At 65.5% G+C, this 25,422-nt stretch overlaps 1 protein-coding gene across 1 annotated transcript in view; it reads right to left on the bottom strand.

Moving 5' to 3' along the window:
• AK8 (adenylate kinase 8) overlaps positions 1 to 25,422 on the bottom strand; it is a 69,172-nt gene continuing 43,750 nt past the window's right edge. Inside the window, exons 12-13 of the mRNA XM_045846366.1 lie at positions 1,291 to 1,371; positions 1 to 277 (exon numbers count right to left, since the gene is read on the bottom strand). Coding sequence (XP_045702322.1) covers positions 40 to 277; positions 1,291 to 1,371 — 319 coding nt within the window. The 3' untranslated portion in view covers positions 1 to 39. The remainder of the gene's footprint in view (positions 278 to 1,290; positions 1,372 to 25,422) is intronic.

Genomic DNA, 25,422 nt, shown 5'->3' on the forward strand with positions numbered 1-25,422 from the left:
TTAACTCTGTTTCTCCGGATGCTGCTTGCCCTGCCCGCGTCAGAGGGCTTTCGTGGGCAGGGGGTGGATGATCCCGCTCTCTAGGTGCTCGAAGACGGTGTATGGGTCCTGGTCGCCGTTGACGGCGATGGCCTGCTTGTAGAACTTCTCCAGCTCGGGGGAATTCCTGTAGAACAGGTCTACCTTGAACTTGACCCGCTCTTCGGCGTCCTTGGGGTGCTGCAGGAGCCGGGCCTGGATTTCCATGGTGGGAGGCGGCTTGTACATGAGGTGGTACCTGCGAGAGAGCCGGGGAGGCAGGTGACGCACGGCCCAGCCCAGACGGCGGGGCAGAGGGGGGCCCTCTGTCCTGCTGTGGCCAGGGGTCGGCAGCCACCAGCACCGCACACGGGCCGTGCGCAGGGGCGAGGGCTGCGAGCGGGCCAGACGGCGTGGAACAGCGGGCGACACCCACATTCCTCCCTTCCCCCCGCGCCTCCCTCTCTCCTTCCTCCCAAACACCGTGCGTTGGGCATCTGCTCCGTCTGGCGTTCTGTCTGCTGAGGACGGCACAGGGACACGCGAGACAGACGCCGATGCCCACGGAGCCTGCAGCGAGATGGGGGCGGGGACATCACGCCACCACTGGGGAGCGGAGGGGACAGGAAGTGCCACCCAGGAAGTGCCACAGACGGTCCCTGTTGGGAGGGGCCCCCCAGGAGGCCGCCGTCCTTCATGGCAGGAAACATGGGCCCGCAGCCAGGGCGAGGAAGGAGGTCAGGCCCGTGGCTCAGAGAGAGCCCGCCACTCCCCTCCCGCCCCCCTCACTCGCTGCTGCGGGGGCCCCGGCTGCCCCGGGCACGGAGGCTTGTACCCCGCCGTGGTGGCAGGGACTCTAACCCACAATCGACACGCACACAGCGACCGCACGTGGTCGGGCTGCAAAGAAACTCAGAATCGACCCTCTGCACCCACGGGAAGGCCAGGGGCTCCCACGGGGTGCGCACAGCACGGCTGGGACAGCAGGGCCCAGGGACACACACGGGTGGCCCCTGCACAGGCTGCAGCCGGAGCTGCCTGCCGCCAGGACAGTGCAGGCGGACCTCGCTACCTCCGCTGGGGAGGCGCGGACACTTGTGTCCTGGTTCCTCGTCCAGGCAGAGAGCGTTGACAGACGCTGTCCGGGGGAGCTAGTGGGAGGGGCCCCCTTCCTAGAGTCCCCCGTGAGCAGTCACCAGGCTGTCCCTGGAGCAGCCCGGCTCAGGCACTGGTCAGCCACCTGGAGAAAGGGAGTCTGCGGGGGGCACTGACCTTTCCCCGGTGACGGGGTCGGTTCTCCTCAGGGTCAGCCGCTCGACGACGGAGTCCAGCGGCACGTTCAGGAAGAACACCCTGGGGGGCGGAGCAAGCGCACGGTCAGCCGGGAGGCCCCTGCCCACCGAGTCCAGGGTGGGCACCAGCCCCCGCGGGCGGGCGGGGCCCTGGGAGCCGCCCATCCGGGCTGCAGGTGTGCAGCTCTCGCAGGCCACCTGGGAGGGACGCAGGTGAGGCCTCTCTGCTATGGGAGCCACCTGCACCCCTGATTCGGGGCGGTCCCCAGCCCCCATCCCTCCTGTGGGGGCCACTGTGCAGGTGGGCTACGGGCGAGCAGATGACCTGCCCTTTCGGGAGGGCGGAATCTCCCCTCCTCGTGGACCTGCCGTGTGAGCCGGGCCACTCACACGACCTCCCTGCGACTCGGTCCCCCGCCCCCGCTGTGAGGTGGGGCGGGCGACGGCAGCTGACCGGCGCCGAGGGTCTGAGGAGACGACCTGTGTACGGGGCTGAGGAGCGCCTCCCGGGGCCGGACACGCCACTGGTGTGGGCTGTGCTCCCCGGTCCCTGCGCCCTCCCGGAGCCCGGCTCCCCATGGGGACGGCCCCTCCCCGAGTGCGGGGGCGGGGAGCGTCCTCCTTCACGAAGGGGCCCCCGGCCTGAGGGGCAGGGTCCTCAGTGGTCAGGGGCCCCGCGGGAAAGTCACAGCACCGGCCCCCGACCCCGGGCTCCTGGAATGGCAGTGCTCGGTGGTCCTCTGTCTGCTAACCCCTGGTCCAGAGGGCTTCGCCACCCCCCCCGACCCCGGCCATGGACCCCTTTCCGCACATAAACCAGGGGAGAGGGGCTCCCAGCTGGGTGTGGCTTTGCCCCGAGAAGACGTGTGGCAGTCCACACCTGGGGACACCTTTGGTTGGTTGTCACAGCCGGGAAGGGGTGCCGCTGGCACCTTGTGGGGAGAGGCCCGGACGCTGCTACACGTCCTGCAATGCACAGGACGGCCCCGTGTGCCCGCCCCCACCCTGGTCCCCGGTCCCCGCAGAGAACGGCCGGCGTGGTGGGCGTCTCCAGTGCCGGCCGAGACCATGGGCGGGTGCGAGCATGCCCTGGGTGGGGGCAGGGCAGGGGCCTGCGTGTGCGAGGCTGTGGCCCACACACCTGGCCCCGGCCATGCCTTCCCGTGTTGAAGCACCTGGGTGTGTTCACAGCAGTGACTTCAGGAAGGTTCCGTGGCTCGCTTACTAGTTAACGCCCGCGTCGCGAGCCAGGCACCACAGCAAGCCCCTCGCGTGGGACCCAGACACGACTTTCAGTGGAGCTGTCACTGTCGACGCCGGGCGGGATGACGACTGATGTGTGCAGCTCCCACGGGGGACTCACGGGGGGGACAGCAGCGTCAGTGACAACAACCCCCCACCCCCGCACCCTTGTTCCTGTCCCTTCAAGCAGGCCAACCAGGCGGGAAGCCTGGCGACACTTCTAGCCAGCCCGCCGAGACCACGTGTCGTACTCCAGGGAAGGCTCCCGACCGGCGGGCAAGGTCAGGAGCACAAGGACACCAGACTGGTCCTGGAGACGCATCGCCGGGACAGGCCTCGCCGGACAGGCCCAGCGCGCACCCTCTGGGTCGGGCGCCCGCGGAGAGCCGTGGCTGACGGTGGCCAGGGTGGGGTTCGGACGCAGGCGGCGGCTCCCGGTCGGCACAGCTCACCCCGCGCTCCTCTGCAGATCGGCCAGGAGGAAGGAAGGGGGTGTCCCTGCCCCGCACAAGCCAGAAACCGGGGGTGTGGGGGGCAGTGCCGGCCAGAGTCCCAGGGTCAGGCCTGCGGGCATCAATGCCGCCTTCCTCGCTCCACGAAGACCCACCGAACGGGGGTAAAGGCGGGAAAGGGTGCCTGCGCTGGTGGTCCGGCCCGCCCCGGGCGGCTCCCGGGCACCGCTCGGGACCAGGAGCCCCCTTCAAGGGCTGGGCTGCAGGGTGCGCGCGACCTGGGCTCTTGGCCGCCTCGGGGACAAGTGCGTCTCCTCGTCACCGTCCTGGACACAGGCAGCGGAGGGAGAGATAGCAGACTCCACTGTGAGGTCTCCTTCCGCGGCGCCAGTCCCCACCCAGGTCGGGCGCCCAGCGCACACCCGCCCGGGGGGCGGTCACCGAGGCACCACCCCCTTGGGGTCTCCCGCGAACCCCCCACTCCGCTCCTGCACGGGGCGCAGAGAAGCTTCTGCCCGACCGTCCCCACAGCCGGGCCTCCTCCACGGGCCTCCTGGCCTCCGCCCTGACCCTTTGCCCTCAACACCCATCACCACCGTCACTGCCAGCCGTCCCGTGCTTGCTGCGGGCCGGGCACTGTTCCGGCGCGGTACACATGCGTGTCGTGACACTCGATCTCACCACAAGCGCGTGGCCCAGGTCCTGCGATCGCGCCCGACTCAAGGACGGAAAAACTCGCCCGAGACGTAAGGTGGCGCCTCTGGCTGGGCGCCCCGTCCGGCGGACTCGAGGGCGCCCCGTGGCGGCCCGCTACCTTCCCGAGGGAAACCGGATTCTGCTGCGTTCCCTGCTGTGGTCGGAGGGGGAAGGCGGCCCAGCGGGGTGGGGGTGGGGTCGACACCCCACGGGCACCCCCACCTCTGACCGGAGCTGCCACCTCACCCGTGCCCTCCCTCCTGCACCTAAGGGACCCCCTCCCCCCGGCTCGCCTCCCTGAGCACGCCGCACACCGCCGCCTCTGGGGGTCAAAGATGAATAGCCAGGATTCCAGAAGGCCCTTCCTCCCACCTGCCGCGGCCCTGCCTCAGGAACCCACCCCCGTGCTGGCTAAACCCGCGCTTCAATCACTCCGGGAGCACGCCGAATCCTTGCATAAACACTGCCACGGCACCTGCCGCCGAGTCTCATTACGGCGAGCTGGGCCACCGCCAGCGCGCTCAGCCGCGAGAGCAGGCGCCGGCGGAAGGGACGGGCTCTGTTTTCCCGATAAAGAGGCCAGGTCACCCTCTGCCGTCGCCCAGGTGTCGAAGAGAAACGGTCTCTCCCTTTCGCAGACTGTGCGGGGGGAGTCACGTCCTCCCGCCCTGCGCTCTAGAAGGGTCCGCTTCCCGAAAAACGTAACTCCGATTAAATATTGATAGCCAGCGGTATTAATTAAGGGGGAAAAGTCCATCAAGAGAACCCCAATATGTTTCCAGCGTCCCCGGGAATCTGGGAAAATTCACAATCAAGTGCGTAAATATTCCAAAAAAGGGTCCTGAATATTTTATGAATATTTGTCATAAAACAGAAATAATAACCAGTGTGCAGAGCTATTAGAATTAATATTTATGCTGCCCGCCATGAAATATGCATGGGGACGGGGCGGGGGGGGCCGCGAGACAAGAATTAATTTACACCGGGCTCGGTTTACCCGCTGGCTTGATGTTTAAAGACGGTTGACAAGTCTCCGTGTGCATCCGCCAGTCACTTGCCGCACCGGCGGGGGGCGGGGGCGGGGCGGCCGGGGCCCTGACAGCCCGCAGATTGAGTTTCTGACAGCCCTTAAAAACCTAAACGGCCCCCCACCTTTTTTCCCTTCTTCCGTTGCCCGAGGCGCTCTGTTCTGCCACCGTGCATCCGATCGCCCCTTCCATCTGCTGGAATTAGCGAATTAATGAGCGGGTGCGCTTTACGGCGGGGCCTGTGACTGTTTACAGGCGATTAAATTATAATGCGGGGCGGCTGTATAATTCATGAGCCAATTAAAGGAAGTGTTAGTTGGTTTGATGGGATGAGGGCGTACAAAATGCATTTAACTAATGGGGAGCCGCGGGCTGCGCGGCCGGCTCCCTCTCTCTCTCCGATTACTCGGCTAATTGCTGCGCTTTATGGGGCTGTCACCGACGGCCATGCATATTTCATTGTCCTCAAATACCGCGGTCGTGCCGGCCGTGTCGGGCTGCCACTCGGGGGAGCCGGGCCAAGCCGGGCGGCCGCAGCCGCGGCCGAGGCTCGGAAACCAGAGCTGGGGCATCGGGTGTCCTCCCACCATCAGGGGATTAGAAGGGTTCGGCGTGCAACTGGTTTTTGTTTTACCAACGGTTCCGGAAGCCGGCTGCACGGCAGTGGTGACTCCGGGGGCCCTGACCCCGTTTGTGTGGGACCCCCGGTGCGGCCCCCAGCACGCCCGGCCCTCACGTCGCCCTGAGGCCCAGGACCCCACAGGGCACTTCACCTGGGTGCTTTGTGCGCTGAGGTTCTGCTCCAGGTCTGACTCTGTCCCTCTGCACAAGGTGGCCACTCGGGGCCTCATTAAACGCAGTCGGCGGCAAACTTAGACTTCACCTCGAAGCTCCGGCCCCAGCGCGCCGGTGTGCCGGGAAGGAAACCACAGGGAAAGGCAAATGGACCTGCCCGAGAAGCACGGCAGGCGCCCGGGCGCTCAGAACCGGCGTGCTTCCCCAGTGCTGGGGGCGGGGGCGTGGCCGCCTTCCCAGCGGGGGCCACGAGGCGTCCGGTCCAGAGAGATGCTGCCATCATGGCAGCACCCACCCCCCCACCGTGTGCTCTGCAGGGCCGGGAGAGAGCCTCCCCGCTCACCGCGGATGGTCAGAGCCCTGTGTGCGGCCTCAACCGCCCAGCCCACCGGCCGGGCCTCTGAAGTGCTTCCCCTCCCCCCCGGCTCCTAAGCCCGGTCTCACACGAGCTAAGCACACGGACACGACAGCAAACGACAAATCCTGGGGGTGCCCAAGACAGAATGTCCTTGGCTCCCCTCTGGCACCCAGAGTTGTGCAGGGGGCTGGGCCGTGGCCAGAGGCCACAGCCCCGGACCAGGGCTCACAGGTTCTCCGCCTCGGGGGTGGGGGTGGGGGCGGGGTGGCCACAGGTGGTGAGGATTGGCAGAACCAACCCACGTGCTTCGTATTTGGTCTGGCGTGTCTCGATTCCCCAAGTCATTGGAGCCAACGCTGCTATCACGGGATGTTAGAGGCTTCCACGAGTACCACCGAGGGGGCTGAGCCCACCACTCCCTCCTCCAGAGACGCCCGAGTGCCCCGACCCGCCCACCCCCACCCGCACCTGGGTGCCGGGCGGGCAGGTGACGCAGCCAGGACGTCCCCTGGGGGGCTCGGCAGGGGTGGGCCCGTGGGGCCAGAGCAGGGCACTCTGACTGGACCCCGGAGGCGGCGGAGGCAGCGGTCCGAGTCCGGGGCCCTCGGGTGAGAAGGGCACCCAGTGGCGCCCCCCAAGGATGGGGGAGGGCCGACGAGGTGAGCAGAAGGGCCTGCCCCCAGCTGCCCGTGACCAATGCATTCAGTTCGCTCTGGGTTCGGGCAAGGCTGACGCACCGTTTCCCAGGGGCTCCCTGTGCGCGACCGACCGTCCTAAACGTCTCGTCAACGCGGCCCCGTGCCGTGCCGTGCCGTGCAGCTCACACCAGCACCCTCAGTGCGAACGTGGGGAACCGGAGGCTGGGCGTCTTGGTTCAGGGCTCCCTCCTCAGCAAGCACTTGTGCAAGTGCAGGGGCACATGGGCGAGCTCCCCGGCACGGGGTGTGCGCCCCCAGACGCGGCCCAGGGGCCCGGGCGGAGGAGGGCACCCGCGGTGGTGCGCTGTGCCCCGTGCTCTGCGGACAGAGCAGCAGGCGGAGGCTGCCGGCCCGGACGTGGCTGACACCACAGCACGCATCGCGCCAGCCAGCCCGCCTCCGTGAGACGGGAGAAGAGGGCCTGGCAGGACGGACACCGGCCTGGGGAGGGCTGAGGGGCTCGGAAGGACCTGGCTGACTGCAGCTGGAGGCGCTTCATGTGGAGGGGTGAAGGGCGCGGGCCCCGGGGCCTCGCCCGGGCCAGCCCGGCGGCGTGTGGGCGCCGAGAGAACACCCCCTGACTGCCCGCTGCAGAGGAACCCAGGGGTCACCTGTTCATCCGGCTGTGCCCCCGGGTCAAACTCCTTCGGTGAACCCACCTCGGAGGTGACACCGGAGCTTCCAGATAAAGCCTTTCTGTCCTTGGCGGGGGGCCCAGGGCTGCGACGTGAGACCGCTGGTCTCCGATGGCGGCTGGGACTACGCCCGCCGCCCGCCAGCCGCAGCCCCGCGGGCCTGCTGGGAGCCGCCCGAGGCCTCGCCCTGCAGTGGCCCGGAGCCTGGGGGGCAGTGGAAAGGGGGGGCGCGAGCCACCCCCCCGCCGTGCGAACACGGAGCACAAAGAACACATTACGCGGGAGAAGGGGGTGTGTAGAGTATCTCCAAAAATGTCACGGAGGTTGGTTTTCTCTGGACATCCAAAATACTCACTCAGCGGCACTTCCTCCTCCCTCTTCTGCAGGAAGTGGATTCCCGGTGCGGTCAACTGCGGGACGCACACGTGGACAGTCACCTCCCCGACCCCCCAACCAGCCCTGCCCTGCAGACCCGCCGCCCCGGGTTGCGCCTGGTGCCCCCCGTCACCCCGTGGCGGGCTCCTTGTCTTCACGCGAGTCTCAGCTCAACCACCCCTCCCCCAGAGATGCCCTCCCGTGTCACCAAACCTGCCACTCACTGCCCTCTGTGCCACGGGGCACCTGGCCTTCGCGGACACGTCTCCTTTGTGGCGGGTCGCTGTCCGCTCCTCCCCCCAGGGTCTGGGACGGCGCCTGGGGCAGCAGCAGCCCGACCGGGCTCCCGGCTGAGCTCTGTGCTCAGGAGCCATTCAGCGCTCCCTGGAGGCAGGAGCCGGTGCCCTTCCTCGCCCCTCCGACCGGTAAGGAGGCCGAAGTTCAGAGAGGCGAAGCCACCCAACAAAGTCCCCCCCCCACCAGCATTCACCCCGCTGGTCCTGGGCCTTCGTCCCGCCCTCTGCCACCAAGATGCCCAGCGGTGGGTGCCCTGGCCCCGCAGAACTGGGGCTTGGCGGGCAGCAGCACTGACCCCTCCGTCTGGCCCCGTGGCGTGGCCCAGAACGCCCCCCTAGGAGGGCTTGGGGCAGTGGCCCGCTGACACGTGCTCACGGAACGTGTCGCGGAGTCGCACAGTCGGCCCAGCTGGCGGACGGAGTTCGTGGAGGGGCCGAAGCCACCCTGGACCCTGCCGCCGGCCTGCTCGTCCTGGTCGGGATGCGCCCTCGAGTGTGGGCTCCCGCTGGCAGCTCCGGACACGCTGGTGCCCTTGCTGGAGGCCTGGCAGTCCCCTCCCCCAGGTGGCCCTGAGTGGCATGCCCCCTGCCCTACTGGGGCGCAAAGGGCATCGTCACTGTAGCAGGACCCCCTCTCCAATGCTCGTTCCTGGGCCCCCCAGAGTGGCGCAGGGTGATGGCGGGGATCACGGGGCTCCCCTGGGGCGAAATAACCGGCCGCAGCCCAGGCAGCTCAGACGGTGCCCACAAGGGAGTCCCAGGACCCGCTCCGGCCCAAGGTCCCCAGTGATCCACTCGGCTGAGCACAGACCCCAGGGAAGGAAGCAGCAAGGACAAGGACGCCAGAGCCCCTGCCGCGAACGGGACAAACGGGGCAGAGCAGGCGCTGAGCAGACTGTGTGTTCGGCGTTCCGGAGGCGCCCTGGCCCAAAGCTCCGCCTGCAACAGGCACGTGCTGCGTGTGGGCCCAAGACAGACAGGGCTGGCGGCATCGCGCTGCCTTTCCGCGGGACTGCAGGTACACGCGAGACGGAGGGGGGCGGGGGTGGGGGCGGGGAGAAGTCCGCTGGCGGCAGTGCGAGCCCCGGGGCGCGGGGTGCTTTGAGACAAGAGGGCGCCCCGCTCGCTCGGGACCTTCTCCTGACTCAGCAACGACTCTGAACTCTGAACAGCGAGGTTTTCCCGGAATACCCGGGAACATGCAAATGAGGGAACCGGGCGAGCCCCCGGGCCCGCCTGATTGGACGGGAGTGACCGGAGCCCCGCCCCCTGCGCATCCCCGAAGGTCAGGCTTACCGGGAGAGCCGGTCTGCGGGCTCCTTCCCGCAGCTGCTGTTCCAGGAGCAACCCTGGAGCCAAACGCAGCGTCTCCTCCCCCAGCGCCCCCCCGCCAGCCACGCCGGTCTCACCTAATGGTCCGACATCTCCCAGTCTGATTCGATCCTTCTCCAGCCACTTACAGAAAAAGGCCTTGCGGCCAAAACATTACCGCGGACCTGATTAGCCCGGCTTTGCTGATATTTTTATCAGCATCTCCCTTCTTCCCGCTGACAGCAGCCCGCCCGCACAGCCGCGGAGGCCTGGGCTACAGCCTGGTTGTCTGAAATATTTAACAGGCCTCGCGATTTTCCATGTGTCAGGGAGCTGGAACGCCGTCACGGGTACCTGCCCTGCGCGAGCGCCCTGCCCTGCACCCAGACCTCCCCGGGGGACAGTCTGTGGGTCCAGCGCCCTCGGCCGCCTCCTGGGAGGCTGAGCTCTGGGGCGAGGGGACCCTGGAGGGCAGCACCGTGGCCCTGTCACCACCCACCCTGGTCTCTCCCGAGCCTGCGCTGCACACACACCACACCACCACGGGCACCACAGAGGTGGTGGAAGCACCAGCGACCCTCCTGGTGGCGGAGGTCCGAGCCCACGGCTGTGGCCCCCGCACCCTGCTAGCAGCAGCGCCCGCCCCGGGCCCAGAGGCCCCCAGCAGCCCTCCGATTCTGCAGGCGGGTTGCCTCAGACCCGGGATGGGCTCCAGTTCTCAAAGATGTCCAGGAAAAGAGGGTTGGTTATTCACCAGTTTTTGTTGGTTTTTTTTTTTTTCCCCTCTTGTGGCCGCCTTTGCAGACGCCACAAAAGCCCTTTGGATCCAGGCTCTTACGGATTCATTTCAGACGTCTGTCCTCCTCTCAGAGGAAGGGCCGGACCGGCAGCTCGCTCTGGGCGGAGGGGAACCGCTCTGGGTCAAAAGCCCTTTGCCCGCCTCCCCGCCAACCACACGTCCGAGTCTGGCCACAGACAGAGGACCAGCAGGGTGGGGGTCGCCCGCCAGGGGCCGTGCTCCAAAATGCAAATTGAACCTGAACCGATCCCCTCCCCCCAAGAACAGCCACAACCTGCTGACGCGACTCCCGACATTTTCCAGGCCAAGCCTCGGGGCTGGGCCATCCCACCATGTGGAGCTCAGTGTGTGCTTTTCTAGGCACTGGAACACACAGCCTGACTTACGTCCCGCCACCCCCGGGGCAGGCCCCATCCTCACGCCCACTCTGGCGAGTAAGTAAGGGGCCTGCTCGAGGTCCCGTGGCCAGTGAATGGCAGGGCAGGACTCGAACCTCTGCATCCTGATCCCTCACAGCTGCCACACCTGGCACGTGGGGCGGGGGCTCCCGCCCACCCACGCAGCTGCTCCACCCAGCGTCAGGGTCTCCGCAGGTTGGGGCCGTCAAGCCTCGGTCTGCACCCGGCTGGCCGCCACCCCCCACACGTTCCCTGCATGACCACTGCACGCCTCGCTGGCATCCAGGTGGTCCCTTCCCCGGCCGCTGCGCCTCCGCCCCTCAGTTCAGACGTCTGACGGGCCCACCGCTGGGGGCTGGAGTGACGCGGCTGCCGGGGCCAAGGTACCGTCCGAGGGTCCACAGGCCGGCTCACTCAAGGTCATCGCCGGCCCGACAGACGTACTCACTGGATCGGTACCCAGAGGCTTCCGCCTGGCTGGCTTTCTCCACTCCACAACCAAATGTCTCACGGAGCCACTTCCTCCCCAGACACAGGGTGGGGCAACAGTAGGTTTGCAGTTGTTTTCGTGTGAAAAACAGCACAGTAATTAACAAACAACAATATAAGAGTGAACTGTGGCGCTAGCTGGTGTGGCTCAGTGGACTGAGTGCTGGCTTGCGAACCAAAGGGTCCCAGGTTCGAGTCCCAGTCGGGGCCCATGCTTGGGTTGTGGGCCAGGTCCCCAGTGGGGGGTGCATGAGAAGCAACCACACATGGATGTTTCTCTCCCTTTCTTTCTCCCTCCCTTCCCCCTCTCTAAAATTAAATAAATAAAATCTTAAAAAAAGAATAAACTGTTTGTCATACTCACAACTGTAACCCTACTTTTGCCCCCCCACCCCGTACTTTTGTTCTCAAATGTGTACCGGCCCCTCCATCACGATGCAGACTTCATGAGCGCCCTGTACTGACTGTGAATTAAGTGCACAATTTCGGGCCCATCCAATCCCAGTTTGGCGCTGTATCTGTCTCCATGACGCCGTGGCACCAGCCTGAGTGCCCGGCAGATGGCGAGGGAACGCGCCCGTCCAAGGGCGGCCACGGTGAGGGACATTTTGGTCCGGGAGCAGCCGCGGCGTGGCGGGGGGGGGGGGGCTGTTCCCACCGCTCACTGGCACGGTGGGCGGGGCGGGAGCCCAGGGCCCAGCGGAAGGGGGCTCCCTGCCCGGAGGAGGCCCCTCCCACCCACCCAGCTCCAGGAAAGGGGTGCCGCCACGCCGCAGCACAGCTGGATGAGCCAGAGACCGTCCTTCCCTCTGGTGAGCGGAAGCGGCATCGCAGAGCGGGGAGGCCGTGCCTGGGGCCTGGGGGTCATCCAGTCCGCTCTGAAGCGGTATAACAGGGCGCAGCCAAGAGGGGAGCCCCAAATAGGGATCTGCAATAAGATCCAGAAGAGCCTGGAGATCATTGGCTCCACACCACAGGGCCTCACCTGCCCAGAATCTGGCAGCTGTGGCCAATTGTGGGAGGAGCCGGAAATGGGGCTGCAGAGGAAGATTGGCGCTGGGATTTAAACCAAACGCGGCAGCCATTTGAGGGGGGGGTCATGTGCAGCCCTGCAAGAGAGAACCACACAGCTTTAGCAGAGTGGAGACTCTCTCGGCCCTGAGGGAGAGAACCGCATGGCCTTGACGGAGTGGAGACTCCCGCAGCCCTGAAAGGGAGAACCACGCGGCCTTGACGGAGTGGGGACTCCCATGGTCCGGGGAGAGAGGACCACGTGCCTTTGCCAGAGTAGGGACCCCCGCAGCATTAGGGGATATGGTACTCTGGACTGGGCAAAGGGGGAAGGAAGGACTGTGTCTGTTTGTGGGTGCTTTAAGGGACTTTAGGATTTTTGGTGAAGACATTAGGTCCCTACTTTAAGTTTGTATAGCATTAAATAAACGTTTTCCTTTCCTTTTCACAAATCTCTGGCATTGAGAGACGTCTTTCCTCGGGCGGCGGACATAACGGACCTGGGGGCTTCTTTATATCCGTCCCAGGCCCCCCCTTTTTTGTTCTGTAACAGCGGGGCGTGTGGCTGCTCCCTCTGCTCCGCAGCCGCTCCTCCCAATGTCTCGTCAGCCCCCGGGCGTCCACGGGCCTCAGGGCTGAGCGGAGCTTGCGCGTGACCGTCTACCCCAGAGTGGGGCTCCCACCAGAGGGTGGGCGGTCTGCCCGTCCCGCTCACTGGCCCCGCACACAGCATGTGCTCACACCGAGTCACGCTCAGGTGTCTCTGACCCCGAAGTGCATGTGTTTACACTGCCCCTGCCGCTCCCAGATGTCACGGCCATGCCAGCCAGCGGTCGGTGCCCAGCGGAGCTGAGCGGCCTGCTTCCGGAGGGCAGTCTGGTCCATACCGACCTGGCTGCATCGCCGCTCTCACAAAGGACGGGGGTCCTGGCATGCTTCTACCCCCAGGCGCTGGGGCCAGCGGCCCCAGCAGGGTCTCAGCCCAGAGCTTCCAAGGCCCGCCCTCCCCACAGGCCACCTGCCGGGGGCCGACTGGACCACCCGACTGCAGGCCGGCTCCCTCGCCCGCTCTCCGTGGAGGACGGCGTGCGCTGGATTCCAGCTTCCCGAGAAGGCAGCCCGGGTCTCCTGAGGACGACTGCCTTTTATGATGGGCCTTTATGTTCGCAGGCTTGTCAGGTTTTAGTTGTGGCTAGAGGCTCAAAGCAGTAAAAATGGAAATAATTGTCATTACTTAAAATACCCGACATGTAAATCACAAAGTAACCGCTGTGGGCGGTAAAACCGTTCTTGAAAGAAAACATTTAGGCGTATTTTAAATCCATCCTTGATCCTAAGGAAAAAAAAAAATGCTCCCTAAAAGTTGAGTTCCACGCGTCAAACCTTTCCACAGCCCGGGCGTGGGCCTGCAGTCCCACGGCACTGTGCCCCCGGCCCTGGCGGCCACGGGGCCCTCGCGCTCGGAGCCGGCCCGGGCCCCCTGCAGCCCTGCGGGTCCAGGGTCCCCGACCCCAACAAAGCCTTCGTTCCTTGGATGTCCCAGCTGTTCCCAAAGGCCACCCCACCTCCGGCCTGCAGTGCCAGCACCCACTGAAAACAAAAATGCAGCTGCCCCCACATCCGGGATTTAATCTGCAGAGACCGCCCTGCGCGTGCGGGGGCCGAGCGACCCGGGGCGTCTGCCGCAGCGCCGGTTGCCAGGTGAAGGGAAGAAAACCGTCTGGACGTCCTTCCGCCGGCAGGCAGCCGGGTCGGAAGGGTCGGTGAACCCGACCGCGGGGCCGCGGGCTGGGGCGCCGTGGGGCCGGGAGAGGGGTGAGAGCGGGCGGCGCGCTACAGGGAAACGGTGCCGGACCTGCTTACAACGGACCAGAGCACCGAGCCGCGTGGGGACGCGCCCCCCGCCCCCGCCCCCTGCAGCTGCGCAGTAGGTCTCCACCTGCAGAAAACGAAGGCGTGTACGTCCGCCTCCGTATCGACGCGCAGAAGTTTTCTAGACGAACAAACATCCTATAAATTAGGACCCGTGGCTGCTTCTGGGGGAGGGAGGAAAGCTCTGGGGGAAGAAGAGAACTTCATGTTTTCACCATTTTTTTTTTTGTTACTATGATGTATTTTGATATATCAAAGTAAGCAGCGTAATCCTTCTGGCCACAACTACTTATTGAGAACTTACTATGTGCCAGGCATCCTTTTGGGAGTTTGGGATACATTGGTAAGTAAGAAAGGTTTTTTCTCCTGGAAGAATGTTATATAGAATATAAAACGAGCCCTGCGAACCCCCCCATGGAAGCAGGGCATCACCCCGATACTGAAACGCTCTGGGTGGCCCTACCCAAGCCTGCCCTCTGCCTGTACTCACGTCGGAAGAGACGTCGACTAGTGAGAACTTTTAATGCGAACCAGCGCCCACACGTCGCTCAGCTTTGCTGGGCCTGCCCTCCCACAACTCGCTTTGCCACTTCACTTTGTTTTCCTAAGACGGCTGCAGGCCCGCGTGCGTGGGTGGCTGCGGCTCGCTCCCTGCCGTGGCGGGGCGGCCTGGCGCTGGGAGTGGGGCTGTGCTCCGTGGTCTCCGGCCGGCCCCCTGCCCGCCATCACGCACGCGCATGGCTGCGGGGCGGTCCCGGCTGGAGTGCGGGGGCGGGGAGCTCGCTCGCTCACGGTGGGGCTGTTTGCGTCTTCCCCCTCCTCCAATGTCAGACGGGGGAGGCTGCTGCTCCGCTCCGATTTTCCACCTTCGCTCTGCTCCCAGACTTGGTGTCGGAAAGCGGTTCACCGCATGCTTCCGACCCTTTTAAACTCCATCTGCGGAGGTATGCACGTTTGTATCCCAAGTATCGTTTATCCTTGCACTCTTTCCTTTTCTGGCTCAGCCCCGCCGGACACACGTCCACTTTGGTAACGTCATCCAGGAGCCGGCTCTGGCCGCCGTGTCGCTCTGCTTTCCGTCCCCGATTTCTGTCCCGGCGCCCCTTTGCTGCTGCCCCTGGTTTACCGTTTTCCGCACCCGAGTCAGGGGCCCAGATCCTTAGTTTCTGGTGGTGGTTCTTCTTTGGGACTTACTTTTCACTGAATATTTACTTGTGCTCCTTCAACCCCTGACTCCTTCCAGCTGAAAAGAAAAGTAACTTGTTCGCTGTGAGTGCCCTTCGGCTCTGCAGCTCCGTGTCCACGGATTTCCCCGAGATGACGACCAACACGACGCATGAAGACGTTCGTGTTCGCGTGCACGCTTGCGCCGTGTCGTCCGTGACGGAGGAGGGCTGGAGTGCTGTCTGCTGACGGGCACACTGCCGCACACCCGGGCTGTGCCATCGGGCAGTGACGCACCGCACGGGCATTGCATGAGGTCTAGCTCTATGTAACGATAGGTCCATTATATTTTATTAAGCGAAAAAGTAAGTCACACAAGGACGTACACAGTCTATTCATTTTTTGTTGTTTAAAAGAAACCCATCAGAAAGCAATTGGGGTGCGGCCCAGCCACACCCCGCAACAGTCCCTGGCTGGTTCAGTCGCCCGCAGCAGACGGTGAGCACGGGCCGTCCCTGCCCTCCGGGAGCGGGGGCAGAGCAGGAGAAGGGCCGGCGGCCGGCGCTGGGCGGGGAGACGGTGGGGGCCACGGGAACACGTGGGAGGCACGTGGGTGGGGCTGCGGGCAAGTTCCCCCAAGACGGTCGGTGTCAGAATCCTCGAAACTCGGTGCGTGGGGTTAACGAAGGTGCCGTGTGGGGGCAGGGGGTGTAGGTAGGGCAGGGCCAGGACGGACCCCTGCCCCACCCAGCCCGTCACTCCAAGGCTGGGTGGCCTTGACCCCCGGGCTCTCAGCCTCTCTGAGCTCCAATCTTTGGGGGGCAGGTAAAATACGAGCCTTGAACTGAGGACCTCGAAGCATTCTTCAAAGTCCGAGACGCCCTGCCGACCTTCTCCAGCCCCACGGCGGACTGGTGCTGCATCCGAAACCTCGGGGAGACGCTGGGCGCCGGGGGAGGGGGGCGGGGGGCAGGGGGCGGGTGGGGGCAAGCGGAGCCCTCTCCCCAGACTCCAGCGAGCAGGGCCCCAGCCCGGCAGGCTCCGAGGCGGGGGTGGAACGGAGGGATGGGAGTGCGGGTGAGCGACTGAGTGAGTGAAGTCGGCGTGCGAGGAGGGCCGGACGGAAAGGCCCGGGCGAGGTTTCACAGACGTCCTTTGACCTTGGCTCCTCAAGGCGGCCGCAGGCCCCCCCCTCCCCGCACACAGCCCAGTGTGGGGGAGCCGAGCCGCCCAGCCCACCGCCACTTGCCGGCCCTGCCAGGTAACCGGATCGCGGTTGATTAATACGGCCGTCAGGTGCGCTGTCCTCCCCGGTCATTAGTATCCCCTCAGAAAGAGGATCCTGCCATCGCCACCCCATCCGCCCCGGCCCGCGGCTCAATTACCTTAATGCCATGCAAATGAGAGGCTCCTCTTCTCATCATTAGGTTAGAGTCCACGAATGTTAATCGCATAATTGGGCCTTCAACGGGGTAATTAGACACGATTCCGCCCATTAGTCTGACAAGGCTAATTACGGTTGAGAGCAGGGGGAGCCGCGCCCCGAGCTCCCCGGATCGGGGGCAGCTGCTTACCGTGCGCAGAGCAGAACCCCGGCCAGGCACAAGGGCGGTCACGGCCCACCGTCCCCGCCCGTGTGGGGGGCAGGCGAGGGCAGGGAAAGGGGACACGGGGAGGCCTCGGGCGTGGGGCACGGCTGCGGGGTGGGCGGCCGCTCGCCGGCCCATGTGCTGGACCAGAGATGAGCAGAGCGAGCGAGTCAGCGGCCGCACCCGGCTCCGGCCCCGCTCACCAACAGGACACGTCGGTCTCGGGGCCTCCGTTTCTCCCTGCGCACTCTGGAGGCTGCACGGGGTGGCCGCGGGAGCCTCCCGGGTCTGCCTTCATGGGCCTGAATCTCAGAACGAAAGCAGAAAGGCCCGGCCGGGGCTGGGGGCAGGGAGGGCAATGGATGCCCCTCGGGGGCTGGGAGGGGTGCCGGCACAGGCCTGGGCTCCTGGGCCCGGGAGCGGCTGTGACGCGGCAGCCCCGAGGGCAGGTGAGACGGCCCCGGAGGATGCTGTACGGGTTTGCTCGGGCTGCCGCAGCGAGTGCCACAGCGGCGGCTGTGAGCCCCGTGTGTCCCCCAAAACCCGCATGGTGAAGCCCTGACCGCAGCACCTCCCAGCGCAGGCTCTCGGTGTGTGGAGACGGGGCCTTTGGGTGGGCCCTGAGCCGATCTGGCGGGTGCGTTACAAGAGAGAATCTGGGTGCAGAGGGACCCAGGGTGCGTGGGCGCAGGGGAGAGGCCAGGTGAGAGGCAGCCAGAGGGCGGCCGCATGGGGGCCAGGCAGGGAGCAGAGCCGAGCCCTCAGGAGAAGCCAGCCCACACGGAGCAGGTGGTCCCTCCCCGCCACCCCCCCCCCGCTCCTTCTGCACCCCCCACTCACAGGCAGGTGGCCCGTCCTCTCCTCCCAAGCTCCAGCAAAGGTGGGAGCTCTCCTTGGCGCTGACGCTTCCCATCCGCCCTGTCTGTCCCGCCTTCCAAATGCAGACTTCCCACCACCTGCACGCTGTTACCATGGGCCGGGGCACCGGCGTGCCTCACCTGGGTTATTGCCAACGGCCCCCTACCCGGCCTCCCTGCGCCCACCCTTGTCCTGCCTGTGGCCCATTCCCCACCCTGTAACCCGCGCCATCCATTCGCATCGTGAGTCAGATCCATCACGCACCTGCTCCGACGCCCCCCACGGCTCCCACCTGACTCAGAGCAAAGCCCCTCGGCCTCGGGCATCACCTCCCAGGCTGTCCCCACAATCAATGCCCCCTCCACACACGTGTCCCCGCATCAGTGGCGGCCTTCCCTGACCGCCTGCACACGCACCGTGGCGACACTCCCTTCCTGCTGCCCATCGGGTCCTGCTCCCTGTCGCCCTGCGTCCCGATCCCCAGAGAGCACCCCCACCACAGCGCCAGCGTCAGCCACTCGACGGCACGTGCTGCAGCCTGTGTCTCCTTCTGTGTCCCCAGAACTCAAGCAGTGGTGCATGGGGGACCCCAGGGCCCCACGATGGTAATGCCTGCCCCACCCCACGGCACTGTAGGGGCAAAGCCCGGGGGCCACAGCCTGTGTGCTCCACCACCGGCCCGGCAGGCCGCTGCCCGTCACAGGAGCAACGCATAAGGCCCCGTGAAGGTGCCGAGTGAGGAGAAACATCAGGGAAGGCTTCCTGGAGGAGGGGGAGTTCCGGGCCTGGCCGGTCTTCTGCAGACACACGCAGCCCTTTCCTGGGATCTGGGACCCAGGCGCTCTGCATCTCGAGACCCAGGTCCAGAAGATAAAGCAGAGGCCACGCGGGAGCCTCGGGCGGAGGCTCTGCCCGGCTGCTGCTCAGGGGCGGGGGGTATCAGTGCACCCACTTCTGGGGTGGGGGTGTCTGGACTCTGCAGAAACCTCAAAGCCAGCAAGGCGGCACTGCCCGGGGCTTCACCACCTCAGAGAAAGTGAAGCTGAACTTCTCCTTGTGGGAGACTTTTTCTGAAAGTTTTCTCTCAGCAAGAACTTCCTGTGATATTTAAGGAAGGACAGCTTCCAGCTCTCATACCCCCACCGCCTGCCCGGCGGGGGCCCGAGCTTCGCACGCGCAGCGCCGGGTCCGGCGGGTCAGCGCTTGATTGATGCCTCCGCGGACGGCGGGAGATTGAAGGGCGCGCTGATGTGCCCCAGCGTCCCCGCCGGGCAGCGGAGAACAAACAGGACTCCTCCCGGTCAGCGCGGCATCTCCGCCCTCTCGCCCTTCTCGGGGAAATGAATTTGCGTGGCCGGCCGAGTGCGGCGCCTGCCAAAGATGAGGGCGTCTCCATCAGAGCCGGACTCAAATGCCAGCCGCCCTGGGTGCCGTGCTGCGAAAGGCCACCTGTCAGTCTCCACCGGAGGGAGGGAGATTGCTTTGGGCGCCTGGCCGCCCTGGCGGGAAGGGGGGTTTGCCTCGTCCGAGGTCTCCCCCACCGGCTGGCCGGGCTGCACCGGACACCTACGGAGAGCTTACCGTCCGCAGGGAGAAGGGGCCGGTGAAGGCGAGTGAGCCCCGAATGGAGGGAGTGTCGAAGGGGCCGGTGAAGGCGAGTGAGCCCCGAATGGAGGGAGTGTCGGACTGACTGCGCCAGGCGTCAAGCACCAGAGGACGCAGAGAGAAGGCGTCACTCCCTCCCGCAGCGGCACGTCTACCTGAACGGTGTGCTGAGAGTGGGGGGTGGGAAACAGACCCAGAACCCCCCATGACCCGCGATGAGGGCAGGGACGTCGGGCCGGCCCCTCGGGGCAGGCGGGAGGGAGCGGGCGCTCTCAGAGGACTCCTGGGAGGGAGGGTTTTCAATGCCTAACAAGGGAACCGACCTCCGGTCTGGGACAGCGAGGCCGTCAGTGGGGGCCCGTCACTCACAGACCATCCGCCGAGAAAACCCCGTGCAAATAATCCCAGGCTGCACGCACGTCTGCCTCCCCCCTTCCCAGAGACTCCCAGCTCCCCCCCACCCTGCACAGACCCCTCTCCTCCCCCTCCCTGGAGGTTTCCGCAACGCAGACCCAGACAGGGCGAGTCCGAGGTCCCAGCTACGCGCCCGGGCCAGCAGAGCTAAGCCTGGGCCGGTGGGGGCCGGCGCCCTCCTCTCTGGGAAGCCCCTGAGCTCTCTGCCCAGAAGACGCCCGAGGTAGCAGACCAGGAGAGCAGAGGGGACGCACCCTGCCGATCTTGTGGCTTCACAAGTAATGGCTCTCAGGTTCTCCCTACGGGGGATCGACCCGGGACAGATGGCCGACAGGGACAGACGGCCAACCCAGGACAAACGGCCGCAACTAAGTTTCACCCCGGGAAAAGGCGGCTCAGAACCACCCTCTCCGACTCCCTTTTGCGCCAACGTTGGAGATGGGTGGTACAATGTCACCGGCCCCCAGGCAGGAAGAAGAGGGAACATGGTTGGTTTTCCGAGTCAGCTCTGCTTTACTGAAGGGTTAAAACGCCGCAGCTCCAGGGGCTGTGGGCCGACGGCCTGTCGCCGTCACCGCCATGACTGCCGCAGCCTGGGGCCCAGGCACCAGGGCGCTCCACCTTTCTTAGCTCGGGCCGTGACCCCGCCGCCCCCAGGAACCTTGCTGCTGCCCGTGGCCACATGCCAGTGCCTCTCCTCCGAACCTCTGCGTCCTGCCTCTCACCTGTCCGCGTGTCACTGTGGTGCTGTGTCCTGCCGCCGCAACCGCCTCGAAGTCACATAAAGCAGCAGGGACGGGCGAGGCGCGTTTCACCTCTTTCCCAACCTGGGCTCAGGCCCCCTGGACCGCGAGGCTGTGGCTGCAGCATCAGGAGCTCCCCAGGCTGGGCTCCTGGTGGCTCCCACCGCAGAGCCGTTCCTCCTCCTCCTCTCTGTGCAGAGCCGCTCTTCTGCCCCCAGTCACCAGGTGGGCAGGTCCTGCCCTCCCCCGACCCCCGACCAGAGGGACGCAGCCCGTGCGGGGCAGCCGAGGACCCGGCCTGGGCCTCGCGGCCGTGCAGAGGAGATTTCAGCGAGACGCTGGCCTGGCCTTGCTCTCAGAAGCTCGGGCCCCGTGGGCAGGCACGGGGTTCCCGTTCGCCGGGAATAAACGAGGTCCCCACACGTGCGGCCCGGGGGGGGGACGCCAGGCTCCGCGCGGAGGGCTTCCCCGAGTCGTGTCATCTCGGGCCCGCAGCCGACGTCCTGCCTGCGTCACCGCCCTGGTTCCCGGCTGCGGACACTGAGGCACAGGGAGCAGCTGCCCCGGGGAGCCCAGGCCTGGACGTCGCGCCTGCTGACGTCATCGCCGGGGCCGCGCAGAGCACCGCCCCCTCCGTCCGCGCCGCCGCCGCCGCCGGGCACGTTTCCCCTGCAAACAGCATGGGGTCCGGCAGAGGGGGAGGGGAGAGGGCAGGTCATGACCCCACCTGGCGGTTAAGGAAACTGAGGCTCAGGAAGGGGGAGCGGCCCCAGAGCGCGTACCCAGCGAGCGGCAGAGCAAAATTGCCACGGGCGCGCGTCGGGCGGTCAGAAACCTGGGTGGGGGGGGCGGGAGGGACGGTCCAGGAGAGGAAGCGGCCACGTGCTGAGGGACAGGCACCAGGCCCCGCCGCTCGGCCTCGCCCCCGACATGTCAACGCTCCCGTTTCCACCCCGGACCCCGGACGCTTCGCCGAGGCTCCGGCTGCACCCTCGGTCGGAGCCGTGGGGCTGGAAGCCCTCCGCCCTGCGGACGCCCATCTGGAGGCCTCGCTGCGCCGTCCTGCTGCGGCAGGCAGAGCCGCCGGGCCCCGGGCAGGCAGCGGCGGGCGCCTCCGCCATCCACCGTCCGCCATCGGCAAGGCCCCGCGGCCCGCCCACCTCCACGGAGGAGCTTCCTCCCCAAACAAAAGGCTCCGCGGAACTCCCGGTCGGTGATATGTATTCGGGCCCACGTCCGGCAAACTCCCCGCCGGCGGCCGCGCGGCGGGGTCGGCCGGGTTCTATTAGCTCAATTAATGAGGAGCAGATGAGGCCGACACTGCGCTCGCCAGGCGGCTGGGCGCGGAGCCGGAGTAATGGAGTTATTAACCCCCGTCGGCCGCTGAGTGCGGCTGCCGCCTCCAACTCCATTCCCCAGTTCAGGCCTCCATTAATGGCTGTTTATCATCCCTAATCCACGCAAGGATCAGCGGCGGAGATGGGAGCGCTTCCTCGGGGGACGAGGGACGGGGAGAGACCGAGAGAGAAGGGAGGGGCAGGAAATCACCCTCTCTCATTTGCATTTCCATTTCTCTCGGGTCTTCCCACCGGCCTCGTCCTCGTCCTCGGAGGATGTGACAGCGTCCTTCTCACTCTGGGACACGTGAGGGACGGCAAAGCCGTTCTTGTTCTCCTCGGGTTTCACCGCGTGTCCCCGGAAACCCGGTGTCGCGTGGAAGGGAAAAGCAGCCGGCCTGTGAACTGCAAGCCGGGCCGGCCCGCCCCTTCACCTGCACCCCCGCCGGCCCATGGACTAAGGGCGGCCGTTGGCCGGTGAGGGCAGCCAGCGTCCCGTCTGGCGGAGTGCCCGCCCTGCTCCGCCGCATCCCGGGCCCCGCGCCCCGTTCTCCGGCCTGCCCGACTCCACAGGGCCCTCTGGACAGACCGGCGGTTTCGTCTTCGTCTGATTCAGGGTCACCCTCCGAGGCCACGTGCCGGCAGGTGAACAGGGAGGCGCCCTCCCCGGTTCCAGCCTCCGGGGACTTGGAGTGTCTCCCGATGGCGAGGAGAGCGGACGGACTGCAACCGGAGGGACACGCTTCTGAGCAGCAGCGAGTCCCCTGCACCCACCCCTGAGGGGCCGACGGGGCGAGACTCCGTCTGGCCCTTGTCCCTCCCCAGTGACCGCATCTGCCTCGGAGCCTCATGGCATACGACGGGCATTTGGAATTGCACGGGTGACCGGCAGGACAGACAGACAAGACAGATGGGGGGCTCCCGGGCTTGGAGGGGGCCGTGGGTGACTCAGTGTGTAAGCAGGAGAGAGGACAGCCATGCTCCACGGGCCAAGGCCAAGGCCTGCCTGGGTGGGCCAGCCCCCAGCACCGCGTCTGGGTGGCGCTTCCCATCATGCATCGGGTGGCACACAGGCCTGCACCCCGGGGGGCCGTCCCGGAGAAGGGCAGAGGTCACGGGCCCACTTGACAGACTAGGAACACCGGGAGAAAAGGTGGCGAGCAGGGTCAAAGGCCCCTTGCTGGCATTGCGGACAGGACACAGGGTCGGGGATGGGGGGCAGAGGGCTGGGCTCGGGGCCGGGCTCCTCGGGCCCAGGCCAGGCCCTCAGCATCCTGGGAGGCCCCCCACCCCACTCCACAGGGCTGCTGAGTGGAATGAACAAGACGTAAAGCATTTACGTCTCGTTTGTTCTGTGGGTGTGGGACTGGCAGAGGTCAGGCAACAGCAGCACGACGCCTGCTGTGCGGATGAGGATGAGGGCGAAGAGGAGGGCCCAGGGTCCGCAGGGCAGGAAGGAAGGAGCGCCCCAGAGGCCCCTGGGAGCCAGGCGGGAGGCTGAGAGGCATTCTGTCGGCCCCAGATGCGGCTGGGCGGTTTGTGTGTGAAGGAAACCTGACCGGCTGCCAGGCCCGCTGGCGGAGGGGCCTCCCGGCCTGGATCCGGCCAGCCCGGGGCCCCCGTGGGGCCCTGCTCCCCGCTCCCTGGAGGAGGGGCTGTGTGTTCAGCAAAAGCCAACACCACACCCCTCGGCCACGGGGAGGGAGCCGGGTGCAGTGCGGGCGGGGCCTGTCACTGCGTGCCCAGGGACAGCCGAACGCCCCCGGGGCTCCTCGGGGTGTGCGGCGCACACCATCCAGGTTGAGAAACAACGATGACCCATAAAAACTCAAAAGCTGCCCCCGAACGGCTTCCAGCTCGCACAGCAAGGCCGGGGGGACACAGGCCTCTGGCTGCCATCTTCGGGTGACTTCTTCCCGGGCCCCACGTTCGGCCCCCCGCAGGCGCAGAGAGGGGGAGCAGCGCTGAGACACTCCCACCACCGCTCTGGCTCTGCCAAGTGCCCCTGCTGCTGGCTCAGCGGGGGTCCCCGCGCCCTCCTGCCGGGGACTTCTGAGAGGCCCGGCAGGCAGCGGCTCTGACCTTGGACCCGTGCAGGGGAACGTGGCCCAGGCCTTGCCCAGCTGGCCCTGCCGGAGCAGCAGCGGGGGAGGGGGGTCACGGCCTGGGCTCGCCCCGCCCCTCCCTCCCTGCAGCGCAGAGGGGAGGCTCGTCTGTCTGATCCACCGCCAGCTCCCCGACACCAGTCAGAACCCCGAACTCCTGCTCTCCAGCGAGAACGCTGATTTGAAAAGCAACGGCCGAGCTCCACGCTGGCAGCCTGAGACGGATCTCCCGGCAGCCGGGCGGAGGGCAGGGCTCTGGATGTGGCCGCGGACGGGTCTTTGTTCCTTTCCTCTTCCCTTTTTTTCGTTTTTTTTTTTTTTTTTGCTGTTATTATGTTTTAACAAACTTTATAGCCCATTTTATTTGTTCTCAAATAAGTTCTTCTCCTTCTTCTCGACACATCAATTACTCGGCCTGTTTCCCTCCCTGTGTGATGCCGGAATCGGGAGATCGATTCGGCTCCGCGGGACGTGATTTAGTGTTACACGCGTGGGTTTATGCGGCAGGAGCCCAGCAAAGCACCGCGTCTGAGCGCCGTCCATTCATTAGCTCCGAGAGGAGATTTACACGTGACACGGAGATAATAACTTTGCTTTCTGATACGCCAAAGAGGTCTGTTTCTGTGTCCAATACGCCGAGCGGCTTACCCTTCCCAATAATTCTGTTTACTAGTGTGAATATATTTTAATAATAAAATTGATATATATGTAAATTTATTTTAATCTCATGTCACTGAACCCTCCTGAAAAAAAAAAAGAGCCTTTCCAGCGGTTTTTGCATCTGAGTTGCAGATTCCGGCATTGTCGTCCCGGACTGACTTCCGGGCGGGAATTCTGTCCGGTGTCCCCCTGGGGGACGAAGCGGGGGGGGGGGGGCAGGTGCCCTGCTTGGCAGCCGGAGCCTCGACCACGCCGGACCGCCACCCCAGCTCGGTGTGGGCCAGCGTTTGAGTAGTTCTGTCTTCCTCAGCCTGTATCTGGACTTGCAGGTTTATGACCAAAATTACTTTCCACGTTAATCACACAAATGTTTAGCCACGAGCCAAGCTGGGAAAACAAAGCCAGCCGAGGGGGGGGCGAGTGCGCGCCCGCTCGGGCATGGGGAGAGGCCAGTGGGCAGGGGGACCGGCGCGAGATGAGGGGTCTGCGCTGGGAACAGGCGTCTTTCTCCCGCGTGTCCTCTGCCCGAGGGTCAAACGAATTAAACTGGCGTCCTTTGCTGAGTGTTCAGACGCTGGTCTTGACTCCGTGGCGAGCAGGGGAGTGTTGACTGGAGGGCCTGCCCTAAATCCAAGCGTCCTGGGCCCTTCTTCCCGGTGCGCTGCGGCCCACACACCGTCGGCCCGGCAGCCCCGCGCCCTGCAGAGGGCGGTGAAGGAGGCCGGTGGCTTCTCCCAGGGGCTCGCGCAGAGGAGCGCCACCCGGGCCCCACGCGGCGGTGCCGCGCCCCGACCTTTCCCAGGTCACCACAGCGGCCACACGACGCCGACGTCCCAGCCTGCGCTACTCGGAGACCAGCAGCAGGCCTGTTCCAAGAGACACACGATGGCAAAATGCCTCCTTACCGGTCTCGGGACTCAGATAGGGACGTCACCAGAAAGGGTCCTGAAGTAACAGAGAGAGAGAGAGAGAGACTCGGACAGACAACGGACACCCTCTGGAAGAAGAATTACTCCAGGAAACTAAAGAACGTTTTAGATAAAGGCTTATCGATGTGCTCAAAATAATGTCGGCAGAGCAGGCTGTATGACGTGAGACGTCAAAGAAAAAAATGGTAAGATAAAAACAGAGGAAAGAAAGCCGACAAAGCTAAGGGAAAGAAACTAAGGGAAACACGGAAGC

Source organism: Phyllostomus hastatus, unplaced genomic scaffold, assembly GCF_019186645.2.
Source record: "Phyllostomus hastatus isolate PE091 unplaced genomic scaffold, TTU_PhHast_1.1 phas_contig_495, whole genome shotgun sequence".
Lineage (NCBI taxonomy): Eukaryota > Metazoa > Chordata > Mammalia > Chiroptera > Phyllostomidae > Phyllostomus > Phyllostomus hastatus.